The sequence below is a fragment of the Leptonychotes weddellii genome, chromosome 9 (assembly GCF_054177405.1).
Source record: "Leptonychotes weddellii isolate Sample4059 chromosome 9, ASM5417740v2, whole genome shotgun sequence".
NCBI classification, from domain to species: domain Eukaryota; kingdom Metazoa; phylum Chordata; class Mammalia; order Carnivora; family Phocidae; genus Leptonychotes; species Leptonychotes weddellii.
Window position 1 is genome coordinate 12902726 of NC_138377.1, and position 26763 is coordinate 12929488.

At 39.5% G+C, this 26763-nt stretch overlaps 1 protein-coding gene across 3 annotated transcripts in view; it reads right to left on the reverse strand.

Moving 5' to 3' along the window:
• The window catches only part of TTC8 (tetratricopeptide repeat domain 8), a 54642-nt gene extending 32736 nt beyond the window's left edge, over positions 1 to 21906 (reverse strand). Inside the window, exons 1-5 of one of the 3 annotated variants that reach the window (XM_081830081.1) lie at positions 21743 to 21906; positions 4419 to 4539; positions 3295 to 3358; positions 2815 to 2974; positions 2510 to 2599 (exon numbers count right to left, since the gene is read on the reverse strand). In XM_081830081.1, coding sequence (XP_081686207.1) covers positions 2510 to 2599; positions 2815 to 2974; positions 3295 to 3358; positions 4419 to 4539; positions 21743 to 21856 — 549 coding nt within the window. In that variant the 5' untranslated portion in view covers positions 21857 to 21906. Of the gene's footprint in view, positions 1 to 2509; positions 2600 to 2814; positions 2975 to 3294; positions 3359 to 4033; positions 4174 to 4418; positions 4540 to 21742 lie in introns of those variants that run through there. The other 2 variants (XM_081830079.1, XM_081830080.1) reach the window with 2 other exon arrangements.
• Between the last annotated feature and the right edge of the window lie 4857 nt (positions 21907 to 26763).

Below are 26763 nucleotides of genomic sequence, written 5' to 3' on the forward strand. Positions count from 1 at the left end.
AGAAAAAAAAAAAAGAAGAAGAAGGTAGCGGGAGGGGAAGAATGAAGCGGGGGAAATCGGAGGGGTAGATGAACCATGAGAGGCGATGGACTCTGAAAAACAAACAGGGTTCTAGAGGGGAGGGGGGTGGGAGGATGGGTTAGCCTGGTGATGGGTATTGAGGAAGGCACATTCTGCATGGAGCACTAGGTGTTATGCACAAACAATGAATCATGGAACACTTCATCTAAAACTAATGATGTAATGTATGGGGATTAACATAAGAATAAAAAAAAATGAGTCCTGATGAGTAAAGGCGAATTGGAAACCAAAGACAGAAAAGGTGGGCATGATTTCTACAACACACTAAAACACAAAGTCTAGTTCAGTTTAAATCTATTACCACAGACCAGGTCTGTTCTAGAACCATCTTAGTTTGAGAGAGATGCCTTCACAGACTGCACTCCCCTGACAGAAAATAGCAATGGGGGGGTGGGGCGCCTGAGGGGTGCAGTCAGTTAAGCGACTGACTCTTGGGTTCAGCTCAGGTCATGATCTCAGAATCATGGGATCGAGCCCTATGTCAGGCTCCACACTGAGCGCAGAGTCTGCTGAAGTTTCTCTCTCTCCCTCTTCCTCTGCACCACCCCACCTCCTCTCTCTCTCTCTCTCTCTCAGATAAATAAATCTTTAAAAAAGAAAACAGCAATGGTACCAACTAGCCATCCAGCTACCTCAAGTAAATGGCCTAAAAAGGCAGGGGAACCAGATATTCCATATGAGTTGCTGTTAATACTCCATTCTCACAAAGGTTAGGGAAATAAGTATAGCTGACAATTCTAGTAAAATGAAGTTGACCAGATTGCTGTCAAATAAGAAATTAAGAAAAATGTCATCAGTGTTATTACAGGCTAATTCCCTATCAACTGACATTTCTTTTTCTGATTTTAATTTCAACTCTGTATGGCTAGCATCCATTCTTATATTCCTTAGTGTCTGACATTTAATAAATATGTTAAACACCATTAGAACTAAGATTCAGAAGGAACTCAGCACTCATGCACAGAATTCACAGAGCTTATAGCTACGAACCTGGGCTAGGCTTAGACCAGTTTCAGCACCAGCTAAGTGCTCATGTCTCTGAACTATTCCAAGCTCAACTCCAAGTTTATCTTTACACTGAAAAGGTTATGGACCTCTCAGGCTCTTTCTCTCTGTCTTTCTCATTCTCTCTCACCACGCATACACACACTTACTTTCACTCTCTCTCTTTAATTTAAAGGAACATCTCATCTTTTTTAAGATTGATTTATTTATTTGAGAGAGAGAGGGAGAGAGCGTGCATGTACATGCGAGTGGGGGGAGGGGCAGAGGGAGAAAATCTTCAAGCAGACTCCTTGCTGAGTGCAGAGCCAGATGCAGGGCTCGATCTCATGACCCTGAGATCATGACCCGAACCTAAAGGAAAAGTCGGACGCTCAACTGACTGAGTCACCCAGGTGCCCCAAGCAACTAGTCTTTGAATAGTTAGAATTATTAACGTAATTCTCAATAAGGATCACTCAAGCCAGTCAGTGATAGGGAGATGCCTGCCTCATTACTAATTAGAAGTACATATTTTTTTATCTTCCTTTTTGACAGTCCTAAAATTGTACAAGGATAGAAAATTATTTTTCTGAGAGTAGTCCAAGATGAAAAAGGAAAACACACACACAGTGATGACCTTCTAAGCTTCCTTCCACAAAGATGATGCTGCATATCTGCTTTCTTTGTTATAAATTGCTATTCCTTTATCAACAATAGACAAACTATGGAGAGAGCCCAAATGTCCAATGACTGATGAATGGATAAAGAAGATGTGGTATATATACACAATAGAATATTACTCAGCCATCAAAAAGAATGAAATCTTGCCATTTGCAATGACATGGATAGAGCTAGAGAGTGTTACGCTAAGTGAAATAAATCAGTCAGAGAAAGACAAATACCGTATGAACTCACTCATATGTGGAATTTAAGAAAGAAAACAGATGAACATAAGGGAAGGGGGAAAGAAAAAGAAAAGAAGACAGGCAAACAAACCATAAGAGACCCTTAACGGTAGAGAACAAACTGAGGGTTGATGGAGGGAGATGGATGGGGAATGCACTAGATGGGTGACAGGGATTAAGGAGGGCACTTGTTGGGATGAGCACTGGGTGTTGTATGTAAGTGATGAATCACTGAATTCCATTCCAGAAACCAATATTGCACTATATGTTAACTAACTAGAATTTAAATTTTTTTAAAAGTTGCTGTTGTTTATCAGAGGAAAAAGAATTTCCTATAATAATGGTATATAGACTTTATTTCTGACTGACTTTCCTTAACTCAAAAGACTAAGAGAAATTTTACATAGTTCAGTAATTAAACATTTCCATTTCAATCAAGACATCACCTTTTCTTCATAACTTTTTTCTATTTTCTAGAATGTTGTTATGATAATACATCTAACATTACTTCATAACATACAATCATTTTAAGTACATACCTTTGCCAATTTAGGTTTCTGGGCATATTTTGTTAAATTCAGTCTAGATAAGTTTATAAAAGGTCCATCAGGACTTGTAAGCATGGAAGCCTATGGGGAAAAATGACAGAACAAGAGATCTGAGACTTTCTCTTAAAACATAAATTGAGCTTAATGAGCAGAAAAATTATAAAGGCAACATAAGTAAAAAAGAATCACCTGTAAAAAATCTTCCATATAACTTTCCACTATAACAATAGCAAAAAAATGATATAACATAAAGTTACTTTGGTAATACAAACTATGGTAAAGCTGACAGAATTTACCGTTCCCAGCCTGACAAATCTTCCAGATGAGCTGGTGATAGGGCGAGCTGTGTAGGCAGTTCTGGGAGTTCTGATGGCCTGCTCCATGGTGCCAGGCCTTCCACTCTGTGTGCCAGGTCTAAGGAAACCTGTAATGGGTCTTCCAGCTTGAGTGACTGGCCTGTGAAAAGTGTACATTGTGAAAATACAAAGAAGGTCAATAAAGGAAGATTCTTCTACAGTCTGGTCACTATTTAAGGACAGAGGGTATGAAACAGAAGTACAGGGGTGCCTGGGTGGCTCAGTCATTAAGCGTCTGCCTTCAGTTCAGGTCATGATCCCAGGGTCCTGGGATCGAGCCCCGCATCGGGCTCCCTGCTCCATGGGAAGCCTGCTTCTCCCTCTCCACTCCCCTTGCTTGTGTTCCCTCTCTCGCTGTGTCTCTGTCAAATAAATAAATAAAATCTTTAAAAAAAAAAAAAAAGAAACAGAAGTACATACCTGATAGCTGGACTAGGCCCTCCCGTCTGATTAGTTCCAGGGAGTTTCAAAGATGTGCCAGGGCCTGTGAGATGAGATGGCAAATTCAATTAATATATTAGTTGTTAATCTGTAAAAACTGTCAGCTAACATAATTTTCAGAAATGCGCCGGCCTGGTGCAAAGGACATTAATAACAGGAAATGTATTTTAGGGAAATGTGTTTGAGACTGGTATTTATTGAGTATCTATCATGTTATTTTATGTTATCACATGTAATCCTCACACTAAGTCTGTAAGGTAGGTAGTATTCACTCGTTTAGCAAAGGCTTAGAGGGTTAAGCAAAGAGGTCAACCTGTTAGTAGAGCTGGGGTTCAAACTCAAGGCTAGCAAGCTCCAAAGCACCAAAAGATGGCTCTATACTCATAGTTTATTTCTGATATAAAATCTAGAATTGAGATATTTTAGCTCCAAAAGAGCAAAATGATGGGGAAAAAAGAATTTTAACATGAACCATATGTATTTTTTTTTCTCAATTTTCATTTGAAGCTTTAAAGTTATCTTTCAAAACATATAAATGACTGATAACTGTTATAACTATCAAATACTAGCAAGACCACCAAATGTCATGGTAATCACTAAATACCATTTGCACCAGCACATCCGCAAGCTGGGGACTGGGCTTCTGTGACAATCCCAACAGCATTCACAGGCCAGCATATCACCCCGTCACCTCACATCAAGCATTAGAGCAAATCACCTTCAATTATTACAGTGAAGTGATGTTTTCCAGTGATCTTTTTTTTTTTTTTTAAATCCTTTTAGAACACTTCTGTTGTTTGGGTGCTTCCTGGGTTGCAACTCTCAGATAAACAATCTTCTGATATACTTAGATAAGCAGTTCAGCTAGAATGCATTTTAAATATAAAATATTTTCAAATGCATAATATGGCTTTTATTAAAAAATGGCTTTATACAGCAATCTCACATTGGGGAAGGAAAGTCTTTGTACTATATGGCAGGATAGAGACCATTTACTTGATACAATGTTTTTTCATGTATATGTCTTGTGTTTCTTTTATATACAAATAGTATTCTTCCTCCTAAGGGCATTTCATTTACTTAAGGGAAAACCCAATACTTACGTGGAACTTGAGCAATAGCATTTTCATCCAGCATCATTTCTGCAATTCCTTCCTGCTCTACATCAATTTCATCTACGTACACCATTTCGGTTAGTGCTCGTGCCTTTAAAATCCAAGCTGCCTATAAGCATGGATAAAATAAAGCATATATTAAGTAGTATTAGAAGTACTGCCTATAGGGGCGCCTGGGTGGCTCAGTCAGTTAAGCGACTGCCTTCAGCTCGGGTCATGATCTCAGGGTCCTGGGATCGAGCCCCACATTGGGCTCCCTGCTCAGCGGGAAGCCTACTTCTCCCTCTCCCACTCCCCCTGCTGTGTTCTCTCTCTCACTGTGTCTCTGTCAAATAAATAAATAAAATCTTAAAAAAAAAAAAGAAGAAGAAGTTCTGCCTATAGAAGCTTTATTATTGTCTAACTTTGTCTTGGGCATGTTTACCACTTAGTGCATTATACTAATTTAAAGGACTATGTCAAGAAACTAAGACAGGAAGGCAAGGTCATTACTAATCAAGAAATACCCATTAGATCAATTACCTAGTAAATAAAAGTGTGGTATTACCTGGTAGTCTTCTAACATGCCTTTTTATAAGTAAAAGAAGATCTCTAGAGAAAATTTTACTGGAATAGTAATTTGAAAACAAATTAATTAAGCTACGACCACAGTGCTCTTTCTGCCTTCAGGACCAGAAGTCAATCATGAAGACTTCCCTGATGGGGAAACCTACTAAACCTACTTACCTCTTGTCTTTGTCCTAGAGCATTCTCTTTACACTTCTATTATATGTACTTACCATTTTTGAGAAACTCTGTAATTATTGGACACAGGTTAGCCCTCCCTTCCCCAGAACACAAGCCTTTTCACCTTGTTCAGTTCTGAATTTTCCATAACACCTATGGGTTTTGCACACATTAGGTATTCCAAAAATGGTGAATTGAACTAAGATCAATTTCTCCCAATTCCCAGTAACTAATCAACACAATCTTGGTTGCTTTGTGATCTAGCCAGTAGAAAAACTGCTATGGGGGGAGGGGGAATGGAAAACATAAAGAAGGAATCTGGGTATCAGCTTTGCTCTACCTTGAGAAATTAGATGTCAAGGTCTGCACAGTTACATATCTTGTTAAACATTTAAAACAGCCTTATCAGAAATGTTTACCTTTCTGCTTCACTAGAGACTAGAAGCAGAGAACAAATAAGTCCTCATGTAAAGAACTCGAGATGCATTCACTCAGTCAGTCCATATCTATTGAGCACCTCCTAGTTACATAGCACTGGGCTAGTTCTAAAAAGGAGACGTGAGAAGATTAAAACTTGGGATTCTAATTTCCCTGAACACATCACCTACTTGAATTAAGTGACAAGGCAAAGCAGTGCATGATAGGTAACAGGTGTGTGGTATAGAAAATAGTTTTATAGGAATTAAAAAGGAGAGATCTTTTTGTGGGCTAAAATAATTGGAATGCATATATTAGACAAAAATTTGTAAGGAAAGAAGAAACTCTTCATACTTTCACTTTAATGGGAATAAAGAAGGCTGCCTTCATTGCATCCTTAGGTTCCTAAAATGAAATTATATTTGGTTAGATGATTGGGTTTTTTAGCTTATACTTTCCTGGGTAATAAAATATTTCAACTGTGTGGATTTAACACAATTGAATGAACAGAATATGGAATCAAAGACTTAATTTGTAAAAAAAAAAAATCAATTCCAATTGGAACTGCATCTAATTATGGGATCCACTAAAGTGTGGAAACAATTGGAGGTTTTCAATCCGCAAAGATCAGGAAGGTTGGCAGATCTATACAAGTATGCTCAGGGGTCAGGGAAGTCATCCCTGGCTTGAACTAATGGTTTAATTTAACTTCAAAGATGGAAATAAGTAATCCTGATTTATCTTGAGTCCCCACAGCTCAGACTGCCCTGCAAGGATCTGAGGGCTTTCATTTCTCAAAAGGGTGTTCCTTGTTCAGCAGTCTGGTGGACAGGAAGGACCTGCAGCATTTGCTTTGAAACAGTAAAGCAGGATGTGGGTTCCGCTGGTTCACTCCCATATTACCAGGGAGCACCTGCTACATACATGCCAGGTCCTGGGAACAGAGATGAGTAAGCCACAGGTCTTCTAGCTCACACGAATTTCAGTGTTGTAGGAAAAGCGCAATAATAAAAGTCTGGAGCATACTATGGGAAGAGAGAAAGACGCACCCAACTGCCTGGGGTGGGGGTGGGGGGGTGGAAGAAAGGTAGGAGAAAAGAGTTTGCTAATGGCCAAGACTGGAAAGCGTTTACTAGGCAAAGCAATGGGACTAGAGCAGCCTAGCTTGAAGGCTGGTGGCAAGTTTGGCGAATCCAAATCAGTTGAGTATGGTTGAATCAGGTTCAGCTGAGGCAGCAATCAGAGAAGAAGCTGGAGAAAAAGGCAAAGGGCGGATGAGGGACCCTGTACGCCACAGTGAGATATATGGACTTTCATCCTGATGAGGAGGAGCTCATGAAGCTTCAAAACTATGACTTGGAATTCTAGTTAAATCGACTTTTTAAAAGCCAAGTTTTTATTATTATAGTATCATTTATATAGCTGGGCATTAATTATCCCTGCACATATCTTTTTAACAATTTGCATGTATCTACTGTTATAGTCCACTCCATCATGCTTCCTGACATCCATCTGCCTACTAACCTCTCAAATATTAAGAAGGTACAACTTTTTTTTTAATATTAGGCTAAGCAAAACAAAGTAAATCCACTGTTCCCTACCCACCAAATGAATAAATGCTTCACATCTTTTTAAAAATGTTATTCCATAAGAATTCACTTTTCCAAAAAGGTAAATAGATCTATATTTATTTCAGTTTCTAGAACCTAATTCTTCAGAAGTAGAAATAATGGTGGGAATCTTGTATATTTAAAGATCTATAGTAAAATCTACTTAAACCATTACTTAATTTTAAATTTCATCAGTATTTGAGAATATTTATCTTCCTGATTTTCCTTCTGTCCTAACAAAACTGACCTTGAAAATCACATATCACTGCCTGATTAAACATCAGACTGTATTCAAGAACTGCTCTTGGCAATGTGAACAATTCTTAGGATTTTGATGAAAACAGCAGATGGGGCTTTGGCTTTTTTAAAAAAAAGTTTTTTATTTTATTTTGGAAACAAGCCAAGTATGTTTTACAGCCCTAAAATCCTGTTTAAATTAAAAAAAAAAAAAGTTCAAAAGTAATCAGTGATTAGAGTAAAATGCATAACAAGGCACAATGGATGATCCCAAACTGCCCCTTGCATCTGAATAAAAATATAAATTGGTGCTATCAGATATGTTTAAGTTGTTACTAAATGACAGGGTCATGTAGTAAATACATTTGAATACCTATCCATTGGAAGTCTAGTGAAATCAACAAAAATCATAGAAGTGTAGGAACTTTTCTAAAGGGAAAAGCATAGATTCTCCTCATCTAAGTGAGTAATCATCATGTCAATTATGTCCTTCTTTGTCTGTGAAACATAATCCCATCTCCTTCACCTACTGAGGCAGTCTACATGACATTACTCTTGAGGCAATATCATCAGGGATATAATGCCTTGCTTGTACTATCTTCTGTGAGGTTGATCCAATTTTTGAAAATAAATATATGAAAAGGTAAAAACTCTAGTGACTGAGCAAAACACATTTAAATTGTCCTGTTCCTTTTAAGACAGAATTTGAGGCCACTAGTTTAAGACATAAAAGAAACAATTTTGTTAGGTTATTATTAGAATAAGGCCGCCAAAGAACAGCCTGTCTAACCTGATTGAGCCATCATAAGAATCAGTAACATGTGACACTCTGCCTGCTCTATGAAAATGAAAACTTAGACACAAAATATTGAATTGTTACTGTAAAGCATCATTTATTTTGAAATTGTAAAAATGTGCAAAGGAGGAAGGCAAAATGTGTAAATAATGAGCTCAAAAGAATCCTGTCAGACTTGTTCCCTTTTTATTCTTTTACATCACTATCCAGTAGATAATTCAGTCTACTTTAACAGAACAGGAAAGTAATACTAAATACAGATCCTTCATCAAGTCCCTGTGCTGGATGGAAACTTTCAAACGCCATTTACAGTTTTAAAACCATACCAACAATGCAATTATTGGTGTTTTAATTTAATTTTAACAAAATCTTCCAAAATTACTGAAAACAAAAAGCACATTACTTACTCTATTTATAATTTAGGTCCTTCTGAAACGAATTGTACATATATTATGCAAAAAACAGCTTTGTACCATCTATCAATTTGGAAATCATGATTATGAACATTGCAGACAATGTTTAAATCCTTTTCAAGAACAGAGTGCTACATTTTAACCTATTTACGGTGCCTGTTTAATGCCACACAGACCTCTATCAGAGTACTTTGTATCTTGCTTTCTTCTAAAAGGTTGGATGATTACTCATATGAACCACATATGAGGTTCCAAACTGTTTATTTACCTAAAAACCACTGTTACAATTCTCTCTTATGTGGCAGGGCAAACACCTGGCAATATTTAAGCTCTCTGATTTGTAGCACTTTCATCCCTTTGCCTTATTCCCAGACTTACTGGAAACCCTCTTGAGTTAAAAGATTCACCTCCTCTCCTTCGGTTCCCTCCAGACTCATTCACTGTGTCTTATCCAGTTAGCAGGTCTCTGTGGCCGCCTCCTATCTCTAACCACAATGATTTAGTAGACATGGCTATCTGGCCAGTGTCCCTTCCTTTCTTCCTCGTGGTGGCGGGCACCACTGTCTAAAACCAGGCCCTTCCCAAGCAGAGTCAGCCCACTCTTTACTCAAAACATATTGTCCTATCCATCACGGACTTCTTGGACACTTGGGGCTCTGCTGACTTCTTGGCTCCCTTTCTAAGCTCCTGGTTCCCCTTGCCTCCTCCTCTATTTTTCTCATCCACTGGTCAATATTGGTCATTTCTATTTAAGCTCCAAGTCCTAAGAACATAAGACTACTCATCCATAGACATAAAAATATTGGAAATATAATACTTTACATAAAAAGGTACAGAATGTCTGGTAGAGATGGCTACTTTTATAATGGTATTAATAGATATGCAGCAAGCTTTCTAATCTACAGGAACAAGTAAGCAATTGGAACTATAGTATTCTCTAAACTAAAGGTTACAGCTAAACCTTTACCTGAGACACTGGCAATTCAGGATCTGGTTCCTGGAAAGCATTAAGAAGGTAGTAAACATTTTTAAGAAATACAGTTTCTACAATAAAAAGTCTTAGTGACGAATTAGGTATGTGTAGGTGGACTCAAACTCATTCAATAAAAATCCAAATATTAACTTTAATCTTTCTCCACAACTGCTTTCAAGTTTGAGATATACTAATACTAATATTGGTATTAGTGTAAAACTAATATACACTGAAGAGTGCTGGATTTTCTACACGTAGGAAATTCTAATTACTCTAACCTCATTTAAAGCACAGAGAAGGGGGCGCCTGGGTGGCTCAGTCGTTAAGCGTCTGCCTTCGGCTCAGGTCATGATCCCAGGGTCCTGGGATTGAGCCCCGCATCGGGCTCCCTGCTCCGCGGGAAGCCTGCTTCTCCCTCTCCCACTCCCCCTGCTTGTGTTCCCTCTCTCGCTGTCTCTCTCTGTCAAATAAGTAAATAAAATCTTTAAAAAAATAAAAAAAAATAAAGCACAAAGAAGGGCGCCTGGGTGGCTCAGTTGGTTAAGCGACTGCCTTCGGCTCAGGTCATGATCCTGGAGTCCCGGGATCGAGTCCCACATCGGGCTCCCTGCTCGGCAGGGGGTCTGCTTCTCCCTCTGCCCTCTTCCCTCTCGTGCTCTCTGTCTCTCATTCTCTCTCTCTCAAATAAATAAATAAAATCTTTAAAAAAAAAAAATAAAAAATAAAGCACAGAGAAGTTATCTTAACTACTTGTTTAATGAAGACACAAAATCTCAGAAATTAAAATAATTTTACAACTATACCAAGGAAACATTTCTTTATACTCAAAAATAAGTTCATGGTGGTTAAAACATTCAGACTTTAATCACTTGGGGAGGAGGAAGAAAATCCACATACTATAAACCTTTCTGCTCCACACATATATAATGGGATTAGTGGCTGAAGATAAAAAATTAATTCTGACTGTAATGTACTCTGAGAAATGTTTATAAATAGACTATGTCATATATATTAGTGTCAGGTGCTAATAAGCTCAGCGTTTTTTTCTGTCCAAATTAAATAGAAATCCACTAGGAAAAAGTCAGACTTGTAACAAATTTATTTACAAAACATCCACATTTATATATCTATGGTTAGCAACCTGCATTGAACACTTAATTGGCAGCATGTTTTTATTAGGGAAGCTACTAAGAAACAAAACCGAGAAAGAAAAAAAAAATCCTTCCTTGCCTTGCTTTCTACAGCTCTAAAACCCAAGAATACCCTAAATATTTGTTTAAGAATATATTATGTGCACAAGAAATGTGTAAGCCATCTGGTCACCATACAATGATAAGCAACTTCTGTAGCACAACACACAGTAGGAACATGAGAGGCAAAGGCTAAGCTAGGCTAGAAAAAGTGAAGGCCTCAGAGGGTGGGATTGAGAGAATATCTGGCAAGCAGCTGAACCAAACACAAAACAGCAGCTAAGAATACGTGGCAACTGGAGGTTTTCAATTCCAGTGTGTATGAGGAAGATCTGGAAAAGTACAGATTGCCTAGAACCCACAGTCCATACTTAAACATACTGATACAGGCAATGAGATGACAGAAGAAATAACCTGTCTATTCTTTCCTCTATTTGTAGTCATGTCTGTATGAGACATGTCTCTCACTTGAGTCTCGAGACAACCACTGGAGGGAGGCAGGTCAGTGTTCTTACCCATTTGACAGATGAGGAAACCAGCTCAGAGAGGTCATATAATTTGCTCAAGGTCACACAAAGAAGCCAGAGCTCTTCCTTGCCAGTGCATCTTGGAGATTAAAAAATGAGCTGGACATAATAAGGCAGGATTGAAGCATAAAGTGTAGGAGAGGTACAAGATAAGTTCCATATAGAAAGGGAAAAAAAACATTGACTAGACAGTACTTGAAAAGGAACACAAAACAGGTATAAGAGCTAGAAGCCTCTAATCGTAAGTAAAAGCTGGAAGCCTGTTATCCTGCCAAGGGCAAGAAGATGCTTCCAGTGGCCCAAACTCAAACTGCCGGCTCAGCCTCAGTGTTCCGTTCACTGATAAAGGTCTTTGTGCTCCATGTGGTGGTTCTGCCCCACAGGAACACATTTGTGATTTACCAGGCAGGTAAAGAGCATGCGGGGAAATGATAAGCAATGAGAAGGTCAGAGAAGACAATGAGAGGCCCAGAGGATGGGAAGGTGGAGAGACAGGTGAAGTTGCTTAGATGGAAGAAGGAGAAAAGCTTGGAACCAGGAGTGAGGCAGAGAACACGTTAGTTCCGCAACATGCCCCTGACATCCCTGGCACCCCGCAAGGTGCTTAAAACATTCTATGAGGAAGGCACAGAATTATATAAATTTCAATACAATGTATCAGATGCTATATTCAAATTAGGGGCCAGTTATAGATGACTTAGAGGGAGAGGGGAAAACGGAATACATGGGAGATAAGGGAGTCAGAGAAAAGGGAAGGAGATTATTCTGGAAATTACTGAGTGCCAGGGATCTATGAACTATATTCAACATCACTTTATCATCAATTTCACTGAACATTTTCCTCACAGATGCTTCCCAGATTACCAACAATCCTTTCAGAAAAATATCAATGACAGAATCCTACTTGCAAATATCTCTAGCTATATAGAGAAAATAGCAGCTAACATTTGTGATCACTTACTGAACTTAACGCTTACAACAACCCTTTGAGGCATATTATTATCCCCATTTTACAGATGAGGAAACCCTGAGATCAAGGTGTACAGGCAGTGTTTGAACCCAGACACTCCGGGTCAAAAGCCTGCACTTGGCTGAGTATGTGAGATCATAGCAAGGCATGAAAGCTGGCTACTATATGGTGAGGGAGACCAAGGCTGGGTATGGCTGGTCTGGACTGGAGATCCATCAGGAGTAGCAGGACTAAGAAGGAAAAGTCAGGATGTTTTCATTTAGAGAGAGGGCAAAACTTTTTTTTTTTTTTTTAATCACTGGGACTTTCATCTTTGGGTCTCTCAATTATAGTCTGTTATTTAAATTAATCCACCCAAATAGGGAATCACAAGTTAGGTTCATTTGGTCTAGCAGATTATTTCCATGGGTATCAACACACTTGAACCTAGGGGAGCCTGGGTGGCTCAGTTGGTTAAGTGTCCAACTCTTGATTTTGCCTCAGGTCAGGGTTGTGAGATCAAGCCCCGTGCCAGGCTCCCGGTGTCAGGCTCCATGCTAGTGCCTGCTAAAGCTTGCTTAAGATTCCCCCTCTCCCTTCTCCCCCTCCCCCAACAACTCTCTCTCTCTCCCTCTTAAAAAAAAAAGGGGGTGCCTGGGTGGCTCAGTCGTTAAGCGGCTGCCTTCAGCTCAGGTCATAATCCCAGGGTCCTGGGATCGAGCCCTGCATCGGGCTCTCTGTTCAGCATGGAGCCTGCTTCTCCCTCTCCCTCTGCCTGCTGCTTCCCCTGCTTGTGCTCTCTCACTCTCTGTCAAATAAATAAATAAAATCTTCAAAAAAAAAGAAAAAAGGAAGCACCAGGCCTAGCCCTAGAGTCAGAAGAGCTAGGCTTGATCCTCAGGGAGTCACTTAGCTGCATGACCTTGAACAAATCATACAACCTCTGTAAACTAGTCCTCCTCTCAAATTGGAGCAATAGTGTCTATAGGATAGTTTTAAAAAGAAAACCTTGCATTTTTAAGAATACTTCATAATTTTCAGAGTCTTTTCACATATGCTATCATAGTTAAAGAAAAGTAAGGTACTATCACTTTCAATAAGAAGTATCAGTCACATAGAATTTCTTTATAAAAACAATCCTATAATGAACAGAAAAGCACCAAACTCGCTATTACTTCCCTTCTCAGAACTCAGAACTAACTCCCAGTCGTGGCACATCAAATTAAGACTTCCCTTTGACTCTGCTTCAAAGTGAGTGAGTGAGAGGACAGGGAGCGGAGTGACACTGCCTAGAACCAGCAAATACTAATTAGCATCACATCAGTTTGCTTCCTTCCTTCCTCCCCAGGGTAAGGCTCTCTCTCTTAGGTTGTTGCTATTACTTCAGGGAATCAAATCTCTAGATAATTCTGAATGTGACTTCTTAATTGCCACCAATACTTACTCTGGCTAATGAGTCTGACCCGGCTTTGCTCTGAAACCACTGAGACATTATTCAGAAGTTAACAGTAACAAGAAGGAAAAAAAAATGTAAGAGAACAGAGAAATGGATGGATGTCAGAAGGTTTAGGGAGATCTAGGGACCAAGTAGCCAAGTAGGAATGTAAACTATAATTCAGCGGGAATACAAATTCATTAAATGAACTGCTCCACAGAGTATAAGAATCAAAAGATTAAGTTTGGCTGTCTCCATGGCCCCAAAGAGGAAATAAATTAGATAATTATACAGAAAGATGGTTTTGTTTTGTTTTGTTAGGCTTGGAGCACCAGATCATTGTCTCAGTCAACTGCTAAGATGTAGCTCACTGGGGACCCCTGGTTCCATGTCTTTCCTCTAAGCCAGTGGCTTTCAGCCTTTTCTCTATCTTCAAATCATTTACAATAATAATCCCCTCCTCTCTGTAACATCTCTCATTATAAGCAGAGATTGGGGAGGAGAATGTGAATTCCCATTCTGATATACAGCCAACACTCCCACTCCCAGAATCACTGATTTTAATAATTTGAAAATCTATCAGAAATCTACCCTATAATAAAAGCATACTGTCTTTTAAAAACCTCACTGCCTGAAAAACCTGCATGTTTTATGAACTGTTTAATTATAATGGAGCTAAAAAAAACTGGGGCTGGTTTTAAAGCCACGCATCTGACATATGGAACACAAAGAACAGTAATCAGATTAAGGAACTAATCAGGATGATGGACATGAGCTGTAACAGCAAGCATTCCCTCTAGGTCACATTGCTGTGTGGAAAGGAAACCATTTTGCATTTCTCCCTTTTATATCTTACAACTTATAACCACTTTTTCAATCACGATTTAAAGAACACTTGGAAAAAAAACAATGCCTCTCTATGAATTTCTTGCTCTTACTGTATTTTATCAAGCAGGGAGGCTACAATAAATTAACCAGTTATCTTTCTTTCTTTTTTCTCAAGAGATCAGAACCTTAAAGTCATGCTTACAGACCCTGCCTTCTTATTTCTCACTACCCTGCACCTGGGAAAAACAGTTCACAATCCATCTTCTTCAAGAACCTTTCCCCATTACCAAATACCATGTTATTACAGTCAACCTATCCTTCAGTCCTTTTGTGTCCAAATTAAAATATATTACTCTAAGGAAACATGCTATTCCATAGTATACCTCCCTGACTAGCCTAACCACCCTGACTTTGGCAAGAATCAGAACTGAATAAAATCCAGATGTCCTAATGGAAAGTACAAGGCACAACTTAAATATTTTTGATGATAGTATACCAAAATTGTATCTCTTAAAGGAGAAATAAATGTAAAAGGAATAGTCTCAGAGGTGGGCTTATCCTAAAAGCCTGATGTATCAGAACCAAAATGGGTTGAGAAGCTCCCTGGACCAGCTTAAAGAAAGATTAACAAATAACAAATCACTTTAGAGAGGTTCTCCTCACCTGGGACAAAAATAAGCAAAACCAAAAGTGAAAAATAACATCCAAAACAAAAGCTATTTTTGTCTTGGGAGAGCAAAACTGAATCCATTTGGCACACATAAAAATATTTTAACTTCCTTGCTCTTCCGTGTGTCCAGACAGTGCTTCAAAGTAATTCATTTGTACTAAAATCAGTTTGGTGGCACAGGAATGGTAATTCAAAGTGGGGAAAAAATACTCTAAAATGTGGAAGCCTCAAAAAAAACAGCCCATGAGGCTAAAGGAGCATGTGAAGATAAATCAGCTAACTGCAGAGCTGAGGACCATCTGCTTCTTCTCTGATCACATTTCTGTTAGCTTTTCATAGATTGGGAGTCTCACCATCATTTAACTTCCTCCACTGAAACAATGAGAGTATCATAAGAAATGCCAGTGATGATAACTACTATCGGAAACACTCTCTTGGAGGAATCTAGGAAGAATTTTCTTAACTGATTAAAAAACAATAGGTGGGGGCGCCTGGGTGGTTCAGTTGGTCGGGCATCTGCCTTTGGCTCAGGTCATGATCTCAGGGTCCTGGGATCGAGCCCACGTCGGGCTCCCTGCTTCTTTCTCTGTCTCCTTCTGCCCGCTCCACCCCCACCCTGCTCATGCTCTCTCTCTCTCTCAAATAAATCAATAAAATCTTTAAAAATAATAATAATAAGGTGTACAACATGTTCACTTGCTATATTTATATATTGTAAGAAGATTGCCATTATGGTGATAGTTTGCACCTCTAGCACATCACATAATTATCATTTCTATTTTGTAGTAGGAATAATAAAAACAAAAACAAAAAACTGACCCTCAAATGAAGAAATGAGTTAAGAATGTCCATAATGCAATTACATTTATTAGAAAAGGTAAATATATGTATACGAACCTATGCAGGTGGAAGGACACAAAGGTCTTCAGGCAACTAAGATGATCTTTGTAAACAGGAGGGAAGGTGGTACACATGGATAATGCCATCAAAACACAATAGGGGTGCCTGGCTGGCTCAGTCAGAAGAGCATGCAACTCTTAATCTCGGGGTTGTAGGTTCGAGCCCCGCATTGGGCGTGAGATTACTTAACAATAAAATCTTTAAAACACACACACACATAAACACTAATACAATCAATACACTCATTCGGCAGATACTTCATGAGAGCCCCTATGTACCAGTCTCTGTGCCATAGCCAGACAGATATGCCATCCTGGATTCATGTTGTAAGGAAAGGAAAGAGAATTTTCAAGTTTTTAATCAAAGGAAACTTCTTAAGCTTCCTAAGGCTCTTCATTAGTTGTATCATCACTCCAACATAAATATTTTTAAATGTTTTAATTAAATAAGAAAAAGGGAAGATTTCTACATGCCGGGGGAGATCATACCAGGAAATATTTCCAAAATGAAATACCATATGGGTACAAAATACACAAATTTGTGATAAGAAAAGCACACAGTGAAGGAACTCTCATGCACTGTTGGTGGGAATGTAAGTTGGAACAGCCACTGTGGAAAACAGTATAGAGGTTCCTCAGAAAATTAAAAAGAGAAATACTATATGATCCAGTAATTCCACTTCTGGGTATTTACCCAAGAAAACGAAAACACTAATTTGAAAAGATATTTGCACCCCTGATGTTTCCTGCAGCATTATTTACAATTCCCATGATATAGGGGCACCTGGGTGGTTCAGTCGGTTAAGCGTCAGCCTTTGGCTCAGGTCATGATCCCAGGGTCCTGGGATCGAGCCCTGCATCGGGCTCCCTGCTCAGCGTGAAGCCAGTGCTTCTCCCTCTCCTACTCCCCCTGCTTGTGTTCCCTCTCTCCCTGTCTCTCTCTCTGTCAAATAAATAAATAAAATCTTCTAAAAAAAATAAAATTATAAAAAAAAACAATTCCCATGATATAGAACCAACCATATCCATGGATAAAGAAGATGTGGTATATATGTACAATGGAATATTACACAGCCATAAAAAAGAATGAGATCTTGCCATTTGCAACAACATGGATGGACCCTAGAGGATACTATGCTAAGTGAAATAAGTCAGAAAAAGACAAATACCATATGATTTCATTTAAAACAAAACAAACAAACAGAAAACAGAAACAGACTCAAATAAAGAGAATAAACTGATGGTTGCCAGAGGGAAGGGGTGTGGGGAGTGGGCAAAGTGGGTGACAGGGAGTGTGAGATATAGGCTTCTAGTTATGAAATAAATAAGTCATGGGAATAAAAGGTACAGCATAGGGAATATGGTCAGTGATATTGTAATAGCACGGTATGGTGACAGATGGTAGCTACACTTGGGGTGAGCACAGCATATTATAGAGAAGTTGAATCACTATGTTGTACACCTGAAACTAATGTAACGTTGTGTGCCAACTATACTCATATTAAAAAATTAAAAATAATTACTTAAAAAAGAAAAGCACACAGTGGAAAAGCATAGTGTTTAAAGGTTGAGTCAAAAAATAACTAACATAAGGGGCGCCTGGGTGGCTCAGTCGGTTAAGCGTCTGCCTTCAGCTCAGGTCATGATCCCAGGGTCCTGGGATGGAGCCCTGCATCCACTCCCTGCTCAGCGGGGAGCCTGCTTCTCCCTCTCCCTCTGCCTGCTGCTCCCCCTGCTTTTGCTCTCTCTCTGTCAAATAAATAAATAAAATCTTTAAAAAAATTTTTAAAAATAACTAACATGAATGAACCCTATAAACTTTTCAGCAGCCCTATCCAGCTATCAAAAGCCCAGTTTGGTAAGGTAACTCAAGTTAAACTTCTATTCCTGACAAAATACTGCATTATTCTGGCATTATATATAGTTCCTACTTAACTACCTTAGCAAAACAAATAAAAAGGACTAGAAAGGAAAAGAATATCATAAATTTCTTCTAGATCTGGTACTGATTCTCCTAGGCCTACTCTGATATTTATAGGAGCTAAACTTATCAACCCCTGCTCATAACAAGAAAATACTAACAAAGAATAAGATTTTTTAATGTCTATGGTATTAGACATTAACTATGTATCACATTATAGACTATTCTTTGAAATCCACAACAAATAAGCCAATAGAATAGGCCAGGACCTAACAAGACCTACTACCCTAATGATCTTAACCATGTCAAATGGTTAACCAATGCCAACAGCAATATTTCCCTATATAAACCTGTGTCTTTTTCTTCATTATCATTATCAAAATCACAGCTCCACCAAACATACCTTGTAACAAGTCTTTAATCTGCCAAGAGGGCCCATAAGGCCTAATGATAGCTGTACAAGAAACCAAATAAAAAGACCCAAGCCCTTACCTTATTTAGCTGCTAATTCAGGAGTTGTAGACAAAGTCCTTAATCTGTTTATCTTACTCTTCCTAGATAAAAAGGAGCAAGAAGATCTCTACAGCCCCATCTAAACCATTAATGAAAACACTGCTGCTTTGCCCTGCACTTTCCAAAATGATCTCTCCAAGATAATAAGGGAGAGATCTGTCCCTCTGCCTCCAAAAAAGGCACCAGAGATCACGTAAGTTTCAGAATACTGTCTCAATCAAAATTGGTTAGGTTTCCTTCCTTCAGGACTTTCCAGAGCCTTTAATACAATACACAAATATGTCAAAATTCTTTACCATTTAGCTAAAATCTGGAAAAAGGCACAGTAGATGGGAAAATGTACTGGGAAAAGTTGAGAAACACACCATTTTGAAAAATCTGGCTACGTAAGGGCCAAAGAGGCAGCATAATATAGATAAAGAGAATGGGTGTACCAGCTTTGTAATTTGGGACAAATTACTTCACCTTGTGCCCCAGTGTACTCAATCTGTAAAATGGGGGAAATAGTACCAACTTCCTAAGATGGCTGAGGATTAAATGAGATGACTTATAAAACCCTCTGAACCAAGCCTGACACAGAGTAAATAATAAATGTTAGCTATTATTTTTGTCACCTACTTTGCAACGTTATTCTAAGCATTGAAATCCATATAATTCACACAACTCATGCCTGGCAAGTAATAAGCACTCAACAAAAGGTCATTTAATTGAACACATATAAAATTCTGATCACAGTGCCTAGCACAAACTAAATCTGGATTCACAGGCACAGTACTATACTGAATGCACTATGATTATGTTACTAAGATTATAGGATCTTTTTATTTAAAGATTTTTTTATTTATTTGAGAGAGAAAGAGAGGGCGAGAGAGCACAAGCAGGGGGAGTGGCAGGCAGAGGGAGAGGGAGAAGCAGGCTTCCCGCTGAGCAGGGAGCCCGAGTGGGGCTGATCCCAGGATCCTGGGATCATGACCTGAGCCGAAGGCAGACGCTTAACCTACTGAGCCACCCAAGTGCCCCAAGATTATAGGATCTTAACCATTAATAAAAACAGTACTGCTTTGCCTATAACAGTGTTTCCCCAGGAGACTATGTCTCCCTAGTATGATAACAATGAAGATATCTGACCCTTGCCCACTACCAAAAATAAGTTTCAGAACTATTGTATTAATCAAAATTAGGCAAAATTAAGTTTCTTTTCTTCAGAACCCAGGGCCTTTAGTATGAATCTTGAATCTCTCAGTAGGGAATATACAGTTCCCAAACGCATTGAATGAGGAAACTTCCTTTCACTGAACAACAGTTCTTGGGACTATTGCTCTGTGGAACACAGAATGGAAACTGCCCTAAATCAATGGAAAAACAGAAATAGCGTGTACTTTATATTGTACTTTACATTGTACAGCATGTACATTGCAAACCATTGTGCCTAGAACAATGTCTGCTACATCACATAGAGTTTTAACAAACTTTTGTTGTACAAATGTAAAGGGGCCAAGATTTTGTAACGTTCCCAGACATATTTGATTGTGGAATTTTTTTTTTTTTTTTTTTGGTTTTTTTTTTGAGCAGCATCTGTGGGACTACTGTGGCAAGAAACACACTTAGAAAAATGCTTCCTGGGGCAGCTGGGTGGCTCAGTTGGTTAAGCACCAACTCTTGATTTCTGCTGGGGTCATGGTCAGGGTCCTGGGACCCAGCCAGGCATCAGGTTCCCGCTCATCAGGAAGTCGGCTTGAGGGTTCTGTCTGCACCCCCCCCGCCCCCCCCGCATGTTCTCACTTTCTCTCTCTGAAATAAATCTTAAATTAAAAAAATTAAAAAAAAAAAGAGCTTCTCCAACAAAAACGCAGTCCTATTAACTAACATGAACTAACACAAAAAAAGAATCTAGCTTAGTATTCCCACTAACATGGATTGTTGATCTGAAAGTCAAAACGTTCACCTCAACAGGTTATCCTCCCATCCACTTGCTGGGAACTAAGGCAGAGCCTAGTAACAGTGTTCACACATATGCCTCCACTTATGTAACTCCCCTCAATTGCCCCTTTTTCCTAACATCTCCAAGGCAACACCACTAGAGGAAAAAGTGGAGAACCAGTTTTTACTGGAAGCACTGACAAACTGCCACAGCTCTGCTCTTATTCTCCTTTTTTCTCCTTTTTGCCTCTTCCAGGAACTACCTACCACGGGAGTATATGACCATTCTCTCTCTTTAATATCTTAATTTATCTTACTATTGTAGTACAGTAAAAGTTTAAGTTTTCTTAAAACCATTGTCATCATTCCTTTAGGGGGTCTTTTTCCCCCCCATTCCCCACTCCTAATAGTAAATGTATCTCTTCCCCTCCTAGATTCGCATTTCTCTAACTTGTATTATTTGCCTCAAAATGCACTCATGTCCCAGAATCAAAGCCTCCTTCACTCTTGGGACAACAATCTTAAGATGAAGTGGAGAGGGGCGCCTGGGTGGCTCAGCCGTTAAGCGTCTGCCTTTGGCTCAGGTCATGATCCCAGCGTCCTGGGATCGAGCCCCATAATCGAGCCCCACATCGAGCCCCACAATCGAGCCCCACATCGAGCCCCACAATCGAGCCCCACATCGGGCTCCCTGCTCTGCGGGAAGCCTGCTTCTCCCTCTCCCACTCCCCCTGCTTGTGTTCCCTCTCTCGCTGTGTCTCTCTCTGTCAAATAAATAAAATCTTTAAAAAAAAAAAAAAAAGATGAAGTGGAGAGATCACAACGTTTGATCAAAAACAAAAAACAAAAAAAAAAACTAGCTATTCCAACGAGATGAGAAGTTACAGATCTTTGTTTATACATCATTGTTTTAGAAATTAATAACGCACACGCAGCGAGCTTCCGAGTCCATCCATATGCAAGTATAAATGAATTATCAAAGTTCTGCACCCAAGTAAAATTCGGTGACTTTTTAAGTGTTCCTTTAAGGGACCCGTAAAGGAAAGGGGCTGCTGAAGTTTGAGGAGGGGGCGGCCAAGACACAGCACTCGAGGGTCCCGCGGGGACTCGGGGACGCCGCCGACAGGGACGAGCCGGCCACGGCCCTAGGGGGTCTCGTTCCAGATGCCTGTGCTGACCACACGGTCAACTTCGCCCTGGGCCTTCCTCCCTGGAGCCCCCACCCGGCACCCCCAGTGTCCTCTGCCTCTCGCTGGGATCCACAGGGCTGACGGGGTCCGGCTGGTACCTGGTCATAAGGGGACTTCTCCAGCATCTGCGTGCACAGATCTGCGCAGAGCTGGAACTTCCTGCGCCTAAAATAGCTCCAGGCCAGGAGCAGCGGCTCCATCTCCGAGCCCATGGCGGCGGAGCGCGGCCCACGAAGGACCAGGGCCCGGGCCAGGGAGGGCGGGGTCGGGGAGCGGGAGGCGTCCAGCTCTGCCGGGCAACGCTCGGCGGCAAGGGCCTTGCCCGAGAGGTGTCCGCATCGCGCCTGAGAACAGGAAAAAGAAAACCCAGCACGAGCAGAACTCAGCTACAAGGCTTGTCAAACCTTGATTGCAAAAAGGGTGTGCTTTTAAAGGATACATATTTCATTAATTTCGAGAAGAAGGCACCGTGGCTAAATTAAGAGGTAGTGACTTAGACACCTCCGACTGGGGTCCTCCACTCTCGCAAAGGAGGAGCGGTTGCCTAGCAGCCGAACGCTCTGCTTACTTAGCGAATCTAAGATTCTCAGGAGTTGACCCTCATACGGGTCACTGTCCTACTCTTCCCGTGTACGCATCCTTGCCCCTGTCATTTACCGTTCAGACTCTAGAAACACAAGCATGAGAACAGTTTCAATACCATACTGCCCACCAGAACCCAAAGACCTACATCCTAAAATTCTCCAGTTTGTTTCAAGTCCTCAAAAAAATCTGTGTTCGAATAGAAGGGGACATTGAATACTGCTTAGTCCAACCGACGCATTTTACAGGTGAGAAACAGATCGGCTCAGAGAAGAGAAATTATTTACCTGAAGTCGCATGAATTTAGGGAGCTGGACTGTGATCTGGCTACAGGCTGTTAATACCGTTTATTCAACGATGCATACAGATTCTGGATTACAAATTGGTGACGTTTTTGCAAACAAAATAATGCAACACAAAAAATTAAAAGGGAGCTTTTTGAAACGCCATCTCCAAACAATTGCTGTTTGTCAAATGCTTACTTGTGCAGAATGATTTCTTTAGGCACAATTCTGACTTCCCTCTAGAGATTTACACAGATGACAAATATCTTTAATGGTTATGAAAAAAGAAGTGTCACCGGGCTAAATCCAGGTAGACTTCATTATTGAAGACTAGCAGATCTTTTTTCCTTGCCTCCTTCCTACCACAGCAGGAGAGGCAAGAGAGGAAAAATTAACTTAATACTGAAGAACTTTCTGGTCAGGTCTAAATCTCCTTTATAGATAAGAAACAACAACTCTTAGCAAAGATAAATCACTCACAATTTTCTCAAACTACTAGGGTACCATAATGCAGACATTATATTTAATCCAGACATTTATATCTTTCATAGATATCAAAATAAAACTACCTTTCTAACCTGAGAAATGGGTTGAGGGTGGTTTTTTTTTTCCTCCTTTACTAAGCAGTCTTTCTTGAATTTTTGCATCTCAGAAGCAAATAGTTATGTTTATTGTAATTAGTCCATTTTTGTTTCCCTCAAAGTGCCTCTAGAAATGTATTTAAGCAGCCTCTTGTTTCTGGGAGTCAGGTTTTAGGACCACACATGCTGCCAATTGCACTTGAGCTCAATATTTCAAAGGGACTTTTTGTTTTCTGATACAGTATAAGGCAGATGCTATATAAGTAATTCTCAACTCCAGCTCCATATTAGATTTTTAAAATAAATTTTTTATTTTAGAGTTCCCCTATTGTTAACATTGTTAACATTTTATATTACTATGGTACATAAAATCACAACAAAGGAACCAATATTGGCACACTGCTATTAACTCCACAGTTTATTTGGATTTCAGTAGGTTTTCCCTGATATCCTTTTTCCATTCCAGGATCCTACTTTAGATACGTTATTACATTTAGTTATTACGTCTCCCTTCCCTCTTCTGGTCTGTGACAGTTTCTCAGACCTTGTTTATAATAAACTTGACAGTTTTGAAGAGTACCGGTCAAGTATTTTGTAGAATGTCTGGAAATCTTTTAAAAACAGATGCCTGATTTCCATCCTTAGAGATTCTGATTTAAATGGTTTGATGTTAAATAAATAAATAAATGGTTTGATATAGAGCTAAAGCATCAGTTTTGTTTTTTTTTTTTAAGTTTCCCAGTCAATCCTAATAGGCAGCCAGTGTTGAACACCATGTTGAGTTCTACATGGTCTTGCATATATTGAGATTATTGCCAACTTCCTACACAGGAACGAGGTTTTTGTAAGTGGGAAAATAAATAAATACATACATACATACATAAATACATAAATATATAAATAAGTATGGAATTTAAAAAGAGGCATTAAAAATATTTTAGAGCCTTAATAATTCATCTTAGCTTCTTTCAGAAGTCTGCTATTTGTTTTTCTTTTAGAGAAGTCAAATGGATGAGGAAAACTGTGGATTACTTAGCAAACTGCTGGATGTGAAACATGTCCAAATGTAGCATAAACTGTGCCTTTAAAAGGTTATAAACATTTGTTATTTTTTAATCATGTAAATGTGTTAATCAATTGTATGAATGTATAGATAGACTTTATTACATTTTTTATAATTTCTAATCCATAATGCAGAAGCCATTTTTTTAAATGGCATGCAACTAACGGGAAGAATAGCAAATATAACAGTTCCTAGTGAAAGTGGTAGATAGGAATTACTAGAGCCATTTTCGTACTGAAGAAAATGAAGCAGAGAGATACCTTAATCCCTTTGAAAGGGTCAGTTTCACAATCAGAGCTAGATCTCAGTTAATGGATCCTTATCTTTTGCTCTCCAGCAACTAGGTATCTCTTTAGGTTAATTCGGTTTAAAGTCAAATGCCAAAGATAATGTAACTTTAAACACCAAAGTTTAAATTTTCTTCAATCTTAAACGGGTATTATTCGGGCCATTTAAACTTAACCCAAAAGAAAAGCAAAGTTAAAATGGGATCTTCTCTTGGTCAACAAGTATTTGCGTAGGCCCTATGCTTGGTGAAAAGAACACAGAGATTAAAAAAAAGGGGCCTCCAGGGTGCCTGGGTGGCCCAGTCGGTTGAGCGACTGCCTTCGGCTCAGGTCATGATCCTGGAGTCCCGGGATCGAGTCCCGCATCGGGCTCCCTGCTCGGCGGGGAGTCTGCTTCTCCCTCTGACCCTCCCCGACTCTCATGTGCTCTCTCTCATTCTCTCTCTCAAATAAATAAATAAAATCTTTAAAAAAAAAAAGGGGGGGGGCCTCCAGCCCCAAGGGTACTTAGCGGAAAGAGCATTGGATTTGAGGTCAGACTTAGTAGCTGTGTTTTCTCAGGCAAATTAGGAATCAATATAGGATGCTGGTTAAGAAGTGGGCTGTGGAGCGGCATTTCCTATATTTGAACTCCTGACTCTCCCAGACATTAAATGTGGGGATCTTGGGCAAGTGGTATAGTAGTCCTGTGCCGCACGTATGGGCTTCATCTATAATATGATGTGTGTTTGCTGCGTTCTTTAAGAATTTTTGATTCTGCATTAAAGGACAAGGAAAACAAACAGGTTGGATGAAACTCATAAGAAATGTTAGCTATAGATAGTAAGTATATTATAGACCTATAGGACATGTTAAACATAGAATAGACATTTATGTGTTAAACACATTGAAAGGATGAAAAAAATGAAAGTGTTACTTGCGGATAGAAAGAGATGGAAAGCAAAATAAACCTTAAATATTCATAAAGCATGGATCAGCTTTATCAACTCAAATTGGCTACCCATTGGTATCACACATTCTAGCACACTTGCCCTCTGCTTAAAATACATACTGCTGCTCACCGGGTTATCACAGAGCTACAGCCATAGCCATGCATATTTTAGAAGCCTCTTCATCTCTCCAACAGAGCAAGCATGTATTGGCACCACAAAGCTTCTTCCATCTTTAAACTTTCTTGCCTGCCCTTAACTCTGCTCCTTGTAACCACACCATCTGCAGTAAAGGAAAGTGGTGCAAAGAGAGTCAGAACATAGGAACTTTGAGCGACCCACAGGCAATGTGGTCCTTCCACCTATTTGCGCTAAACTCTTAACCTTTCCCTTTGCTTTTTGCTGTAGATTTTAAGTTGATTCAACAAACTAGCTGGTTTGAGCATTTTAATTTGGTCTATGAACCTTTCAATTCCAGGACTTCTGGGCTAGCCTACAAGTTTGTGTACTTAGAGGCCACCATGGCATTTCTCCACTACATATAAAATGGGGACGATGATGACTACAACAACGATGATGATGACGTAGTGACTATCTTATGGGATGGTTATAGAGATCAAGCCAATTTAATTTAGGTAAGGCATAATTACATCACCTTTTCAAAGAACACAGAAACACATTGGGATGGAAACCAACAATGTATGTAACCAGGGATCACCTCAATTTTCAGTCAGACACATTTATTACATGCCAGAGAAAGAGTACTTTGAGACAATACCAAAGAAATTGGAGGTTGAAATTTATGGGGGCACCTGGGTGGCTTAGTCGGTTAAGTGTCTGCCTTTGGCTCAGGTCATGATCCCAGGGTCCTGGGATCAAGCCCCACATCAGGCTCCCTGTTCTCAGGGAGCCTGCATCTCCCTCTCCCTCTGCCTGCCGCTCCACCTGCTTGTGCTTTCTCTATATATATGGCTCTCTGTTGAATAAATAAATAAAATCTTTAAAAAAATAAAAGAGTGTGGAATATCACATAATGGAGTTTGTACATTCAATGAAAAACCACCAGGAAAATTTTATCAGGAAATAAAAGCAACTTGACTGACTTATAGTAAAGGCAGAAAGATCACTTAGGATACTATTGCAATAGTTAAGGTACAAGATTCTGGAAATAATGGGCATGGACAGAAGAGGCAAAAAAAAAAAAAGTTAAAGAAATAAAATCAGTAGGACCTGGACACTGATTGGATAGGTGGAGGGCATTTGGCTAAGGAAAGAGAGAAAGCTAGTCTAACTCCCAGTTTTCTAGGTTGTGAGTGTATGGATGGGGGGCCAGTCATCAAGATTAGAGTGAAGGGGAAGGAATGGGTTGAGAAAAAAAAAAGATACTAAATTC